At 45.0% G+C, this 12,171-nt stretch overlaps 1 protein-coding gene across 9 annotated transcripts in view; it reads right to left on the reverse strand.

Annotated features, from left to right (window-relative positions):
• The window catches only part of LOC139278734 (kinesin-like protein KIFC3), a 74,635-nt gene that overhangs the window by 16,349 nt on the left and 46,115 nt on the right, over nt 1-12,171 (reverse strand). For 8 of the 9 annotated variants that reach the window (XM_070897823.1, XM_070897821.1, XM_070897820.1 and 5 more), the window contains 3 exons: nt 9,323-9,427; nt 3,703-3,833; nt 3,513-3,560 (listed from right to left, as the gene is read on the reverse strand). In XM_070897823.1, coding sequence (XP_070753924.1) covers nt 3,513-3,560; nt 3,703-3,833; nt 9,323-9,427 — 284 coding nt within the window. The remainder of the gene's footprint in view (nt 1-3,512; nt 3,561-3,702; nt 3,834-9,322; nt 9,428-12,171) is intronic. The other variant, XM_070897819.1, reaches the window with a different exon arrangement.

The following is a 12,171-nucleotide window of genomic DNA, read 5'->3' on the forward strand; positions in this document are numbered from 1 at the left end:
TCCTCCCTCTCCCTCCCTCCCTTCCCCCTCCCCCTCTCTCCACTCTCTCTCTCTCTCTCCCTCTCTCCCTCCCTCTCCCCTTCTCTCTCGCTCAGCGGCACGAACAGCTGCAGAATTCTCCCTGGCTGAAGCACTTTCACACAGGTAGGAAGATGGTTTATTTAATATTTTCTTGGCTTATAAATGTTTATTCAGGTTGGATTTATTTGTATAATATTTGTAGAAGTATAAATAAGGATTTATTGTCGAATTTAATGAGTTCCCAACCTCCCCCCCTCGTGCTGGACGCCTAATTTGTAATCTGCGCCTGATTTTTTAATGTGTAGAACAGGTTTTTTCAGTTCTACAAAAATCTTCACTGGCGCCATTCTACTTTAGTTTGGAGTACATTTTCACTGTGGAAACTTTCACATCAGGCGTCAGTGGCCGGACACGCCCACTTTTGAAGAAAAAATTCTGTTCTAAACTAGAACTGTTCTACCTGACTAGAACTGCAGAAAAAAAAATGTGGAGAATTGCGATTTCTAAAATAGTCCGTTCTCCACCAGTTGCTCCTAAAAATCAGGCGCGAATCATGTGGAAACTTGGGCCCTATGAGTGAAGAAGTTTCTCCTCATCTCAGTCCTAAATGGCTTACCACTTATCCCGGTTCTGGACTTCCCCAACATCGGGAACATTTTTCCTGCATCTAACCTGTCCAGTCCCGTCAGAATTTTATATGTTTCTATGAGATCCCCTCTCATTCTGCTAAACTCCAGTGATTACAGGCCCAGTCGATCCAATCACTCCTCATAGGTCAGTCCTGCCATCCCGGGAATCAGTCTGGTGAACCTTCGCTGCACTCCCTAAATAGCAAGAACATCCTTCCTCAGATTAGGAGACCAAAACTGAACACAATATTCCAGGTGAGGCCTCACTAAGGCCCTGTACAGCTGCAGTAAGACCTCCCTGCTCCTATACTCAAATCCCCTAGCTATAAAGGCCAAGATACCATTTGCCTTCTTCACCGCCTGCTGTACCTGCATGCCAACTTTCAATGACTGATGTACCATGACACCCAGGTCTCGTTGCACCACCCCTTTTCCTAATCTGCCGCCATTCAGATAATATTCTGTCTTCGTGTTTTTGCCACCAAATTGGATAACTTCACATTTATCCACATTATACTGCATCTGCCACGTGTTTGCCCACTCACCTAACCCGTCCAAGTCACCCTGCAGCTTTTTAGCGTCCTCCTCACAGCTCACACTGCCACCCAGCTTAATGTCATCTGCAAACTTGGAGATATTACACTCAATTCCCTCATCCAAATCATTAATGTATACTGTAAATAGCTGGGGTCCCAGCACTGAGCCCTGCGGCACTCCACTAGTCACTGCCTCCCATTCTGAAAAGGTCCCGTTTATCCTGACTCTCTGCTTCCTGTCTGCCAACCAGTTCTCTACCCACATCAGTACACTACCCCCAATACGATAGGCTTTAATTTTGCACACCAATCTCTTGTGTGGGACCTTGTCAAATGCCTTTGAAAGTCCAAATACACCACATCCACTGGTTCTCCCTTGTCCACTCTACCAGTTACATCCTCAAAAAATTCTAGAAGATTTGTCAAGCATGATTTCCCTTTCATAAATCCGTGCTGACTTGGACCGATCCTGTCACTGCTTTCCAAATGTGCTGCTATTTCATCTTTAATAATTGATTCCAACATTTTCTCCACTACTGATGTCAGGCTAACTGGTCTATAATTACCCGTTTTCTCTCTCCCTCCTTTCTTAAAAAGTGGTGTTACATTAGCTACCCTCCAGCCCATAGGAACTGATCCAGACTCGATAGACTGCTGGAAAATGATCACCAATGCATCCACTATTTCTAGGGCTACTTCCTTAAGTACTCTGGGATGCAGACCATCAGGCCCCAGGGAGTTATCGGCCTTCAATCCCATCAATTTCCCTAACAAAATTTCCCGCCTAATAAGGATTTCCTTCAGTTCCTCCTCCTCACTAGACCCTCGGTCCCCTAGTATTTCCAGAAGTTTATTTGTGTCTTCCTTCGTGAAGACAGAACCAAAGTATTTGTTTAACTGGTCATCCATTTCTTTGTTTCCCATTATAAATCCACCTGAATCTGACTGCAAGGGACCTACGTTTGTTTTCACTAATCTTTTTCTCTTTACATAATCTATAGAAACTTTTGCAGTCAGTTTTTATGTTTCCAGCAAGCTTCCTCTCATGCTCTATTTTCCCCCTCCTAATTAAACCCTTTGTCCTCCTCTGCTGTGTTATAAAATTCTCCCAGTCCTCAGGTTTGCTGCTTTTTCTGGCCAATTTATATGCCTTTTCCTTGGATTTAACACTATCCTTAATTTCCCTTGTTAGCCACGGTTGAACCACCTTCCCCGTTTTATTTTTACACCAGACAGATATGTACAATTGTTGAAGTTCATCCAGGTGATCTTTAAATGTTTGCCATTGCCTATCCACCGTCAAACCCTTGAAGTATCATTCGCCAGTCTATTCTAGCCAATTCACGTCTCATACCATCAAAGTTACCTTTCCTTAAGTTCAGGAGCCTAGTCTCTGAATTACATGTGTCGCTCTCCATCTTAATAAAGAAATGTACCATATTATGGTCACTCTTCCCCAAGGGGCCTCGCACAACAAGATTGCTAATTAGCCCTTTCTCATTACACACCACCCAGTCTAGGATTGCCAGCCCTCTGGTTGGTTCTTCGACATATTGGTCTAGAAAACCATCCCTAATACACTCCAGGAAATCCTCCTCCACCGCATTGCTACCATTTTGGTTAGCCCAATCAATATGTAGATTAAAGTCGCCCATGATAACTGCTGTACCTTTATTGCACGCATCGCTAATTTCTTGTTTGATGCTGTCCCCAACCTCACTACTACTGTTTGGTGGTCTGTACACAACTTCCACTGACGTTTTCTGCCCTTTGGTATTCCGTAGCTCCACCCATACTGATTCCACATCATCCAAGCAAATGTCTTCCTTACTATTGCATTAATTTCCTCTTTAACCAGCAATATGAAAGAATCTCTCGCACTGAGATAAAAATGTGACACCGAGCCGTCTAAGTAGAAATTAATGCAGATGACCAAATGCTTGGTCAAAGAGGTAGGTTTTAAGGAGCGTCTTGGAGGAGGAAAGAGAGATAGAGAGGCAGAGAGGTTTAGGGAGGGAGTACCAGAGCGTGGGGCCTAGCTAACAGAAGGCACAGCTACCAATGGTTGAGCAATTATAATCCGGGATGCTCACAGCTACAGAGAGCTTCTCTAAAGAATGAGTGAATGAAATGGGGGCTAGAGTGGACCTTCCAAGGTCAGCAAGGGCTATAACATGGACGATTCACCCGAACCACTTGCAAAATCTGAATTCAATAGGCCCACAGCTTATTTTTTTAAATATCAGAAACAGTTAGCTCTGCAGCCATGCCAAAGCACTGCACCAATCACCACCCATACACCTCCCAGAGTGCAAGTATTAGTAACCTCATAGTTAGATCCTCAATCTTCTGGGGGTCAGACCCCAGCAGGTCTCTATAAAAAGAGAAAATACTATTAGCAGCCACATCCGTAGATTATCCCTGTACTTTAACGCGGCATCACGTGGAGAGCAGCTCCCCCCCGCCCCCGATCGCTTGGCAGTCGCAGAAACAGCCGCGGCCCAATGTGCACCTACCTGAGCGTCTCGTTGTAGATCTCGGCCATGCTGACAGTGATGGTCAGGTCCCAGTCCACTGATCGCTCCGCCACCTCACCAAACAGGAGTCGCAGAGCTCGCTGGTTAATCCCAGGGTCTTGGGGCGAACCCTAGAGCAATGAAAACTTCTCGTCAATGTCACACGCCCATGCGCACTTGGCCAGGAATAAAATAGCAGCTCTCCACTCCCCACGGATAGGTGTGGAATTTACAGACAGAGAAGGAGAACGTACAGATAGAAACCAACCCAGTGATCGAATAGCAAACCCAGATTTGGTACATTACCTGGCACATTATGAAACATGGGCGCTGTTGAGCATAACACTAGACATCCCGCAGCAAACAAGACTGCTCGCCAGGACTCGCAGATTGTTTCAGTGAAAAGGCCTGATGAGCCTTTTGCAGAACCGAATAGGTGAACGTTCTTGAGGTTCTGATGGAAGTATGACCAAGATGGCAGGAGCCTGTCAGCGAGCACCTACAATTGCAGTTCTTGTGTCGACGATACACAGGAGTTACATAAGAAATAGGGGCAGAAGTAGACCATTTGGCCCCCCCGAACCTGCTCTGCCATTCCATAAGATCATGGCTGATCGGATCTTGGCCTCAACTCCACTTCCCTGCCCGCTCCCCATAACCCCCTTAGTTCTTGCACTTTACTGGTGTTATATCTTCAGTACAACTCACAAACACACACAAGCCTTAAGATGGCAGAACACGCTGGAACTCTAGTCAGGTGACCAGTTCCCTCTATTATAAACAGCACTAGCTGCAGTGCCACAGTAGTCCACAGGTGGAGCTATATATATTACACTTCTCCCTCCTTAATGAAGAACTAATGATAACAAAATAATCATCATACATAACTTGCATTGTTACACATAATAAAAGATATGGACTTACTTCGCCATATTTACAAATCAAGCTTAACCACTTCTTTTCTGTTTTGAAGAGGATACCTTCGCTCTCGAACAGAACTTTCCAAACATGGTGTCGAATTTAAATTCATTTGAGGCTGATCCTGAGGAAGGTTTTCCTCCAGGGGATGCCCTTGATTTCCATCTGAACTCTCTCTAACTTCAGACTGTTTGTCTGCCTGACTCGGACTTAAATTCTGACTTTCTCTTGGATTTGTTTCCAGTACATTGGATGTGGGATATGCTACTGGTGTATCAAAACTTTCTGATGAGTCAGAAATAATTGAATCATTCCCACCTTCAACTCCTTCCATGTCTGTGGGTAAATTATCAATATGAACAAACCTAACCTGTCCATGATCAAACATCTTGACCAAATATATGCGAAGTCCACATATCTTCACCACTCTTCCTGGTAACCACTTTAACCATTTATGGCGATGGTTCTTCACTCTCACCTTTTGATTTAATTTTACACTTGTCTCTTTTACTCTACCTCTATCATAATTCTCTCTGTTTTAATTGTTTCTCTTCTACAGACTGTGCCAAGTTTGGTTTTCACAACGAGAATCTGGTTCGTGGTTGTCGTTTGAGAAACAACTCTGCTGGTGTTCTACCAGTAGTTGTATGAGGAGTATTACGATACATAATTAGAAAATTAGCCAATTTGTGGTCCAATGACAACTGTCGTTTCTTTGGATTTGGATCCAACATCTGTTTGATGAGGGCACGTTTTACAATTTGTACTGTGTGCTCTGCTGCACCATTTGAAAAATGGTATGAAACATACCAGTGGAACCTTGGTATGTTTCATACCATTTTTTCTTGTGAACTGTGCAAATTCTTCTGAACAAAATTGTGGTCCATTATCAGAAACAATTTCTTCTAGGAGGCCAAATGAAGAAAATAATCTTCGTAAAATGTCGAATGTTTTACTTGATATTTTCTACATTGGAAACACCTCAACCCACTTCGAATAGTTATCAATCACAATGAACAACTGTTGTCCTTCTAGCTCAGCAAAATCCGATATGTAGCCTTTGCCACACACTGGGAGGCCATTTCCATGGCTGTAATAGTACTGGTGGTGGTTTCTTGCTTACCGATTGACATATCTTACACTGATTGACGATGTACTCTATATCTTTATCTAGACCTGGCCACAATAAGTAACTACGTGCAAAACTCTTGGTCAAGCACATTCCCAGGTGCTGGTCATGGAGGTCTCCTAATAATTTGGACCTGAATTTATTTGGTATTACCACTCTTGCACCCCACAGGTACAATCTTTATCGACTGATAATTCATTCCTACAAATGAAGAATGGATGAATATCTTTGTCTGTTACCTGGTTTGGCAATATATTATATTTGCAATATAATCATACACCTTTGACATAACTGGGTCACGTTTGCTCTACCAATCTCTTCAGCTATGACTGGCAGTTCATCAATGTATGCAAGATAGAACACTTCTTCCGTATCGGGTGTAACTTGTGATGGGGAAGGCAATCTAGACATAGCATCAGCATTACAGTGATCAGCTGATCATCTGTATTCAATATCATATGTATATGGTGACAAAATCAAAGCCCAGCTCTGCATTCGGACTGCAGCTAATGTTGGAACTGGGGACTTTGAATGGAGGATTGCTGTCAAAGGTTTATGGTCCGTAACAATGGTAAACCATACAAATATTTGTGGAACTTCTTGACCCCAAAAATTAATTCCAAAGCTTCCCTTTCGATTTGCGCATAATTATGCTCACTGGCACTGAGAATGCGTGAAGCAAAAGCAATTGGTCTCTCCTCCCCACTATGTAGTACATGAGAGATCACTGCCCCAACTCCATACGGAGAGGCATCACATGCTAGCTTGATTTCCTTAGATACATCATAGTGAACTAACATGGTGCTCTCAACCAAGTTGCTTTTACACTCCTTGAATGCTGCATCGCTTTCTTCTGACCACTTCCAATGGACCTGTTTTTTCAATAGTTCATTCAGTGGATGTAATACTGTAGCCAAATTTGGTAGAAACTTCCCATAATAGTTCAAAAGACCCAAAAATGATCGAAGTTCAGTGACATTCTTGGGAGTGGGTGCATTTCTGATTGCATCCAGCTTTCCCTTGGTTGGATGTAAACCATCTTTGTCTACTCTGTACCCTAAGTACTCCACTGAGTTTTGAAATAACTCACACTTGCGAGCAGACACTCTGTGCTTCTCTAGCAGTTTGAGGACTTTGCCTATTTGGTGCTGAAATTAGTATGTCATCTAAATAACATACTACCTCTTCAATACCTTGCAAAATCTGGTTCATCACCCCTTGGAATATGGCAGGGGCGGAAGACATGCCAAACGGTAGCCTATTAAATTGATATAGGCCCAGATGAGCATTTATAGTCAACCATGACTTGGACTCATCTAGTTCAAGTTGTAAGTAGGCATTTGTAAGATTCAACTTAAAACTGACAGATGGTCAGATCTTAATGAACAAATCTTCTACATTTGGCAATGAATTGGGGAGATTACCCTCTGGAACCTGGTTTATGGTTACTTTATAATCACCACACAATCTTACCTTACCATCGGACTTAGGTACAACGGGTGTAGCCCAATTACATCGATCTATCTTAGAAATAATGTTCTCAGTCTCTAGTCTTTTGAGTTCTTGCTCAACTTTCTCCTTGAGTGCATATGGTACGCAACGTGGCTTGCAGTAAACAAATCTAGCCTCCTTCTGTACCCTGACACTCGCCTTGAAGCCTTGGATCGGACTGCCTGTTTCACAGAACACCTTCGGATAATTCTTGATGACATCATCCTTTGATGCAAATCTCGTTTCTACACGAAAAATCTCACTCCAATCCAGCTTCAATGATCCCAACCAATTTCTTCCTAGTAAGGCAGGCTTGTCTCCTGCCACTACTAATAGAAGCAAGCTCTGAACTTGATCCTTGTATTTCACCAGTACAGTGATACGACCTACCACAGGCACGTTCTCTCCCGAGTAGCCTTGCAGCTCTATCTTGGATTTCTCCAATGGGAAATCACGCCATTTGTAGAGGATTAGCGATTCCCGTACTACATTCACGGATGCACCAGTGTCGATTTCCATGGGTATCTTGGTTCCTGCAACATCTATGTGGATGATGATACTTTTCAAATCGCTCTCAAACAGAGAGACAGACTATTATCTGAATGGTGATAGATTAGGAAAAGGGAAGGTGCAACGAGACCTGGGTGTCATGGTACATCAGTCATTGAAGGTTGGCATGCAGGTACAGCAGGCGGTTAAGAAAGCAAATGGCATGTTGGCCTTCATAGCGAGGGGATTTGAGTACAGGGGCAGGGAGGTGTTGCTACAGTTGTACAGGGCCTTGGTGAAGCCACACCTGGAGTATTGTGTACAGTTTTGGTCTCCTAACTTGAGGAAGGACATTCTTGCTATTGAGGGAGTGCAGCGAAGATTCACCAGACTGATTCCCGGGATGGTGGGACTGACCTATCAAGAAAGACTGGATCAACTGGGCATGTATTCACTGGAGTTCAGAAGAATGAGAGGGGACCTCATAGAAACGTTTAAAATTCTGACGGGTTTAGACAGGTTAGATGCAGGAAGAATGTTCCCAATGTTGGGGAAGTCCAGAACCAGGGGTCACAGTCTAAGGATAAGGGGTAAGCCATTTAGGACCGAGATGAGGAGAAACTTCTTCACCCAGAGAGTGGTGAACCTGTGGAATTCTCTACCACAGAAAGTTGTTGAGGCCAATTCACTAAATATATTCAAAAGGGAGTTAGATGAAGTCCTTACTACTCGGGGGATCAAGGGGTATGGCGAGAAAGCAGGAAGGGGGTACTGAAGTTTCATGTTCAGCCATGAACTCATTGAATGGTGGTGCAGGCTAGAAGGGCTGAATGGCCTGCTCCTGCACCTATTTTCTATGTTTCTATGTTAGATACCCTCATGCTCCTGATGATGTGTAGCTCTAAAACCTCCTTGTCCTGTTTTTCTTCCATGCTATGTAGCTTCTGGGGATTTGTACTTATAGCTTTGAAAGCTAGTTTACCCTTCAGTCGGCATGCCTTCGCAAGATGCCCAGTTTTCCTGAGATGAAACACTCTGCTTTCACATATGGACAACTTTGAGCAATATGTTGTCCCAGGCACCGATAGCAGGACTTCAATGCTCTGTTACCACTGCCAGTTGCTGAGACCTTGGGGCCCAACTGCCTTTTACTTTTCACCTGCAGGCGATTCACCTCGGTTGACTGACGACTGGAAATGGAATGAAATTCTCGGGAATATTGGTCGGCCATGTCCATTGACATAGCTGTCTGACAAGCTAAATCAAAAGTCAAGTTAGAGTTGTCAATAACTTCCTTCTGATCACATCAACTAGGGAGGCAATTCTGTTATCGCCAGATTAGTGGAGTGGCCAAATAGCCTTTTCTTGTCTTTCACACGCACATCAACCGACGGAGCATTTGAAAGTCTGGAAAGAAAGAGTTTAATTGAACTGGACTGGACAGGCCAATGTGGTGTACTTGGCCGGTTTTACAAAAGTACCATTTGTTCCACATAACCTTCAAACTATCTATAATCTCTCGAGTTTGTTGACACTCTGAAGGGGTTTAATCAATTTAAAAATAAATCACAAGGCAGACATTAAAAACCCTACCTCCATAGTATAGGTCTTGCCAGAGCCAGTTTGTCCGTAGGCGAATATACAGACGTTGAACCCATCGATGCAGGATGTGATGAGGGCCTGGACCTCCTGGAATATCTGAGGGAAACAAGAGCATTGAGAATTCTGACAATAGCAGCAACTTTTGGTAAGACACACAAGTGTGGATGTTAAACTAACCATCCTCCACACAAAGCTCAGCTGCCAGTCTGCTTTTCCCACTCCCCTGGGACACTACATTCGCGGGTTACCAGAGGAAGCTCACGCGGTTTCGCGGAGTTAGTTACCAACTCGCAAAGAAATAGGATGATCATGAAAAATGTGGATCTGTAGAATGGTCTAGACGGCTCGGCTGGAAGCGAATTGATCCAAAGTAAAGGGCCAGCTGATCAGAGAACCACAAACTGAATTGCCGGAAATACCACGCACCCAGCAAAGGCCCGAGCAGTGCTGGGAACAGGAACCCAGCAAAGGCCCGAGCAGTGCTGGGAACAGGCACCCAGCAAAGGCCCAAGCAGTGCTGGGCCACAAATCCAACAAAGGCCCGAGCAGTGCTGGGCCACACACCCAGCAAAGGCCCGAGCAATGCTGGGAATAGGCAGGATTTTTGACTGACACAGGTGCAGTAATTTTACTCCATGTAACCTGTATACAAGCGTTTACAGTCATCCTGCTGCTCAAAACTATGTCAAAGAATCAAAGACTTTCATTTACAGAGCATCGCACCGCAGCGGGCAGAAATTCCCAAAGGGCTTCTGTTATATATGTGGACTTGTATTTACTCTGTACAGCCACCAGAGGGCTCATCCCCTGGAGTCCCAAGGGATCCCATAATCCCTTGGGAGTACAGGTATTTAAGGAGGCTTCGCAGGTTGGAGAGGCACTCTGGAGACCTGCAATAAAAGGTTACGGTCACACTTTACTTTGAGCTCACAGTGTTCAGTCTGACTCTTTCTCCATACACAACAACTGGCGACGAGATACAGATAGTGAACCCAAAGATGCAGAGAGCAGTGGACATCCTGGAGAAATTCTCGGAGGGAGATGATTGGGAAACTTTTATGACCAATACTTCATGGCCAATGAGCTAAATGAAGGGCGATCCTCCTCACCGTCTGTGGGGCACCAACATATGGCCTCATGAAGAATCTGCTCACTCCAACGAAAACCACGGAGAAATCGTACAATGATTTGTGCACACTAGTCCGAGAGCATTTGAACCCGAAGGAAAGCATTCTGATGGCGAGGTACCGGTTCTACACCTATAAAAGGTCTGAAGGCCAGGAAGTGGCGAGTTATGTCACCGAGCTAAGACGCCTTGCAGGACATTGCGAATTTGAAGGACATTTGGAGCACATGCTCAGAGACTTTTTCGTACTTGGCATTGGCCACGAAACCAAACTTTTGACTGTAGAGACCCCAATCTTGAGTAAGGCCCATAGCGATAGCCCAGGTGTTCATTGCCACCAGTGACAATACGAAGCAAATCTCTCAGCACACAAGTGATGCTGCAAATACTGTGAACAAAGTGATGATGTTTTCGAATCGTAATGTACAGGGCAGGTCACACATACCTGCAGCTACACGTCCGCAGATGAATGCAAGGCCATTAACACCTTGTTGGCGCTGCAGGGATGATCATCGTTTCCATTCATGCCGATTCAAAGAGTACATTTGCAAGAGCTATGGAACAATGGGACACCTCCAACGAATGTGCAGGAGAGCTGCAAAGCTTGTTAAACCTGCAAACCACCATGTTGCAGAGGAGGACAGATCCATGGAGGATCATGATGAACCAGAGCCTCAGATAGAGGAGGCAGAAGTACATGGGGTGCACACATTCACAAATAATTGGCCCCCGATAATGCTGAATGTTGAACTAAATGGACTTCCGGTGTCAATGGAGCTGGACACGGGCACGAGCCAGTCCATCATGGGCAAAAATACTTTCGAAAGGTTGTGGTGCAACAAGGTCTCAAGGCCAGTCTTAACTCCAGTTCGCACGAAACTAAGAATTTACACGAAAGAACTGATTCCTGTAATCAGCAGTGGTACCGTAAAGGTCTCCTACGATGGAGCGGTGCAAAAGCTACAACTCTGAGTGGTACCGGGTGATGGTCCCATGTTGCTCGGCAGGAGCTGGCTGGGAAAGATACGCTGGAACTAGGACGATGTCCGAGCGCTATCGCCGGCTGACAACACTTCGGGTGCCCAGGTCTTAAACAAATTTCCTTCGCAGTTCGAACCAGGCATAGGGAAATTCCAAGGAGCAAAAGTGCAGATCCACCTAATTCCGGGGGCGCGACCCATCCATCACAAGGCGAGAGCAGTACCGTACAGGATGAGAGAAAGGGTAGAGATCGAGCTAGACCGGCTGCAAAGACAGGGCATCATTTCACCGATCGAGTTCAGGGAGCGGGCCAGTCCTATTTTCCCAGTCCTCTAGGGAGACAGCACCATCAGAATCTGTGGCGATTACAAAGTAACTATCAATCGTTTATCCCTGCAGGACCAATACCCACTACCAATGGCCGACGACCTCTTTGCAATGCTGGCGGGAGGAACGACGTTCACGAAGCTGGATTTGACTTCAGCCTACATGATGCAGGAACTGGAGGAATCATCGAAGGCCCTCACCTGCATCAACACGCACAAAGGTCTTTTTGTTTATAACAGATGCCCCTTTGGAATCCGATCAGCGGCGGCAATATTCCAGAGAAACATGAAAAGTTTACTGAAGTTGGTCCCGCACACCGTGATCTTCCAGGACGACATCTTGGTCTCAGGTCGGAACAGTCGAGCACCTGCAGAACCTGGAGGAGGTGGGGCTCAGGTTAAAACGC

This window comes from Pristiophorus japonicus, chromosome 13 (assembly GCF_044704955.1).
Source record: "Pristiophorus japonicus isolate sPriJap1 chromosome 13, sPriJap1.hap1, whole genome shotgun sequence".
In the NCBI taxonomy this organism is placed as follows: domain Eukaryota; kingdom Metazoa; phylum Chordata; class Chondrichthyes; family Pristiophoridae; genus Pristiophorus; species Pristiophorus japonicus.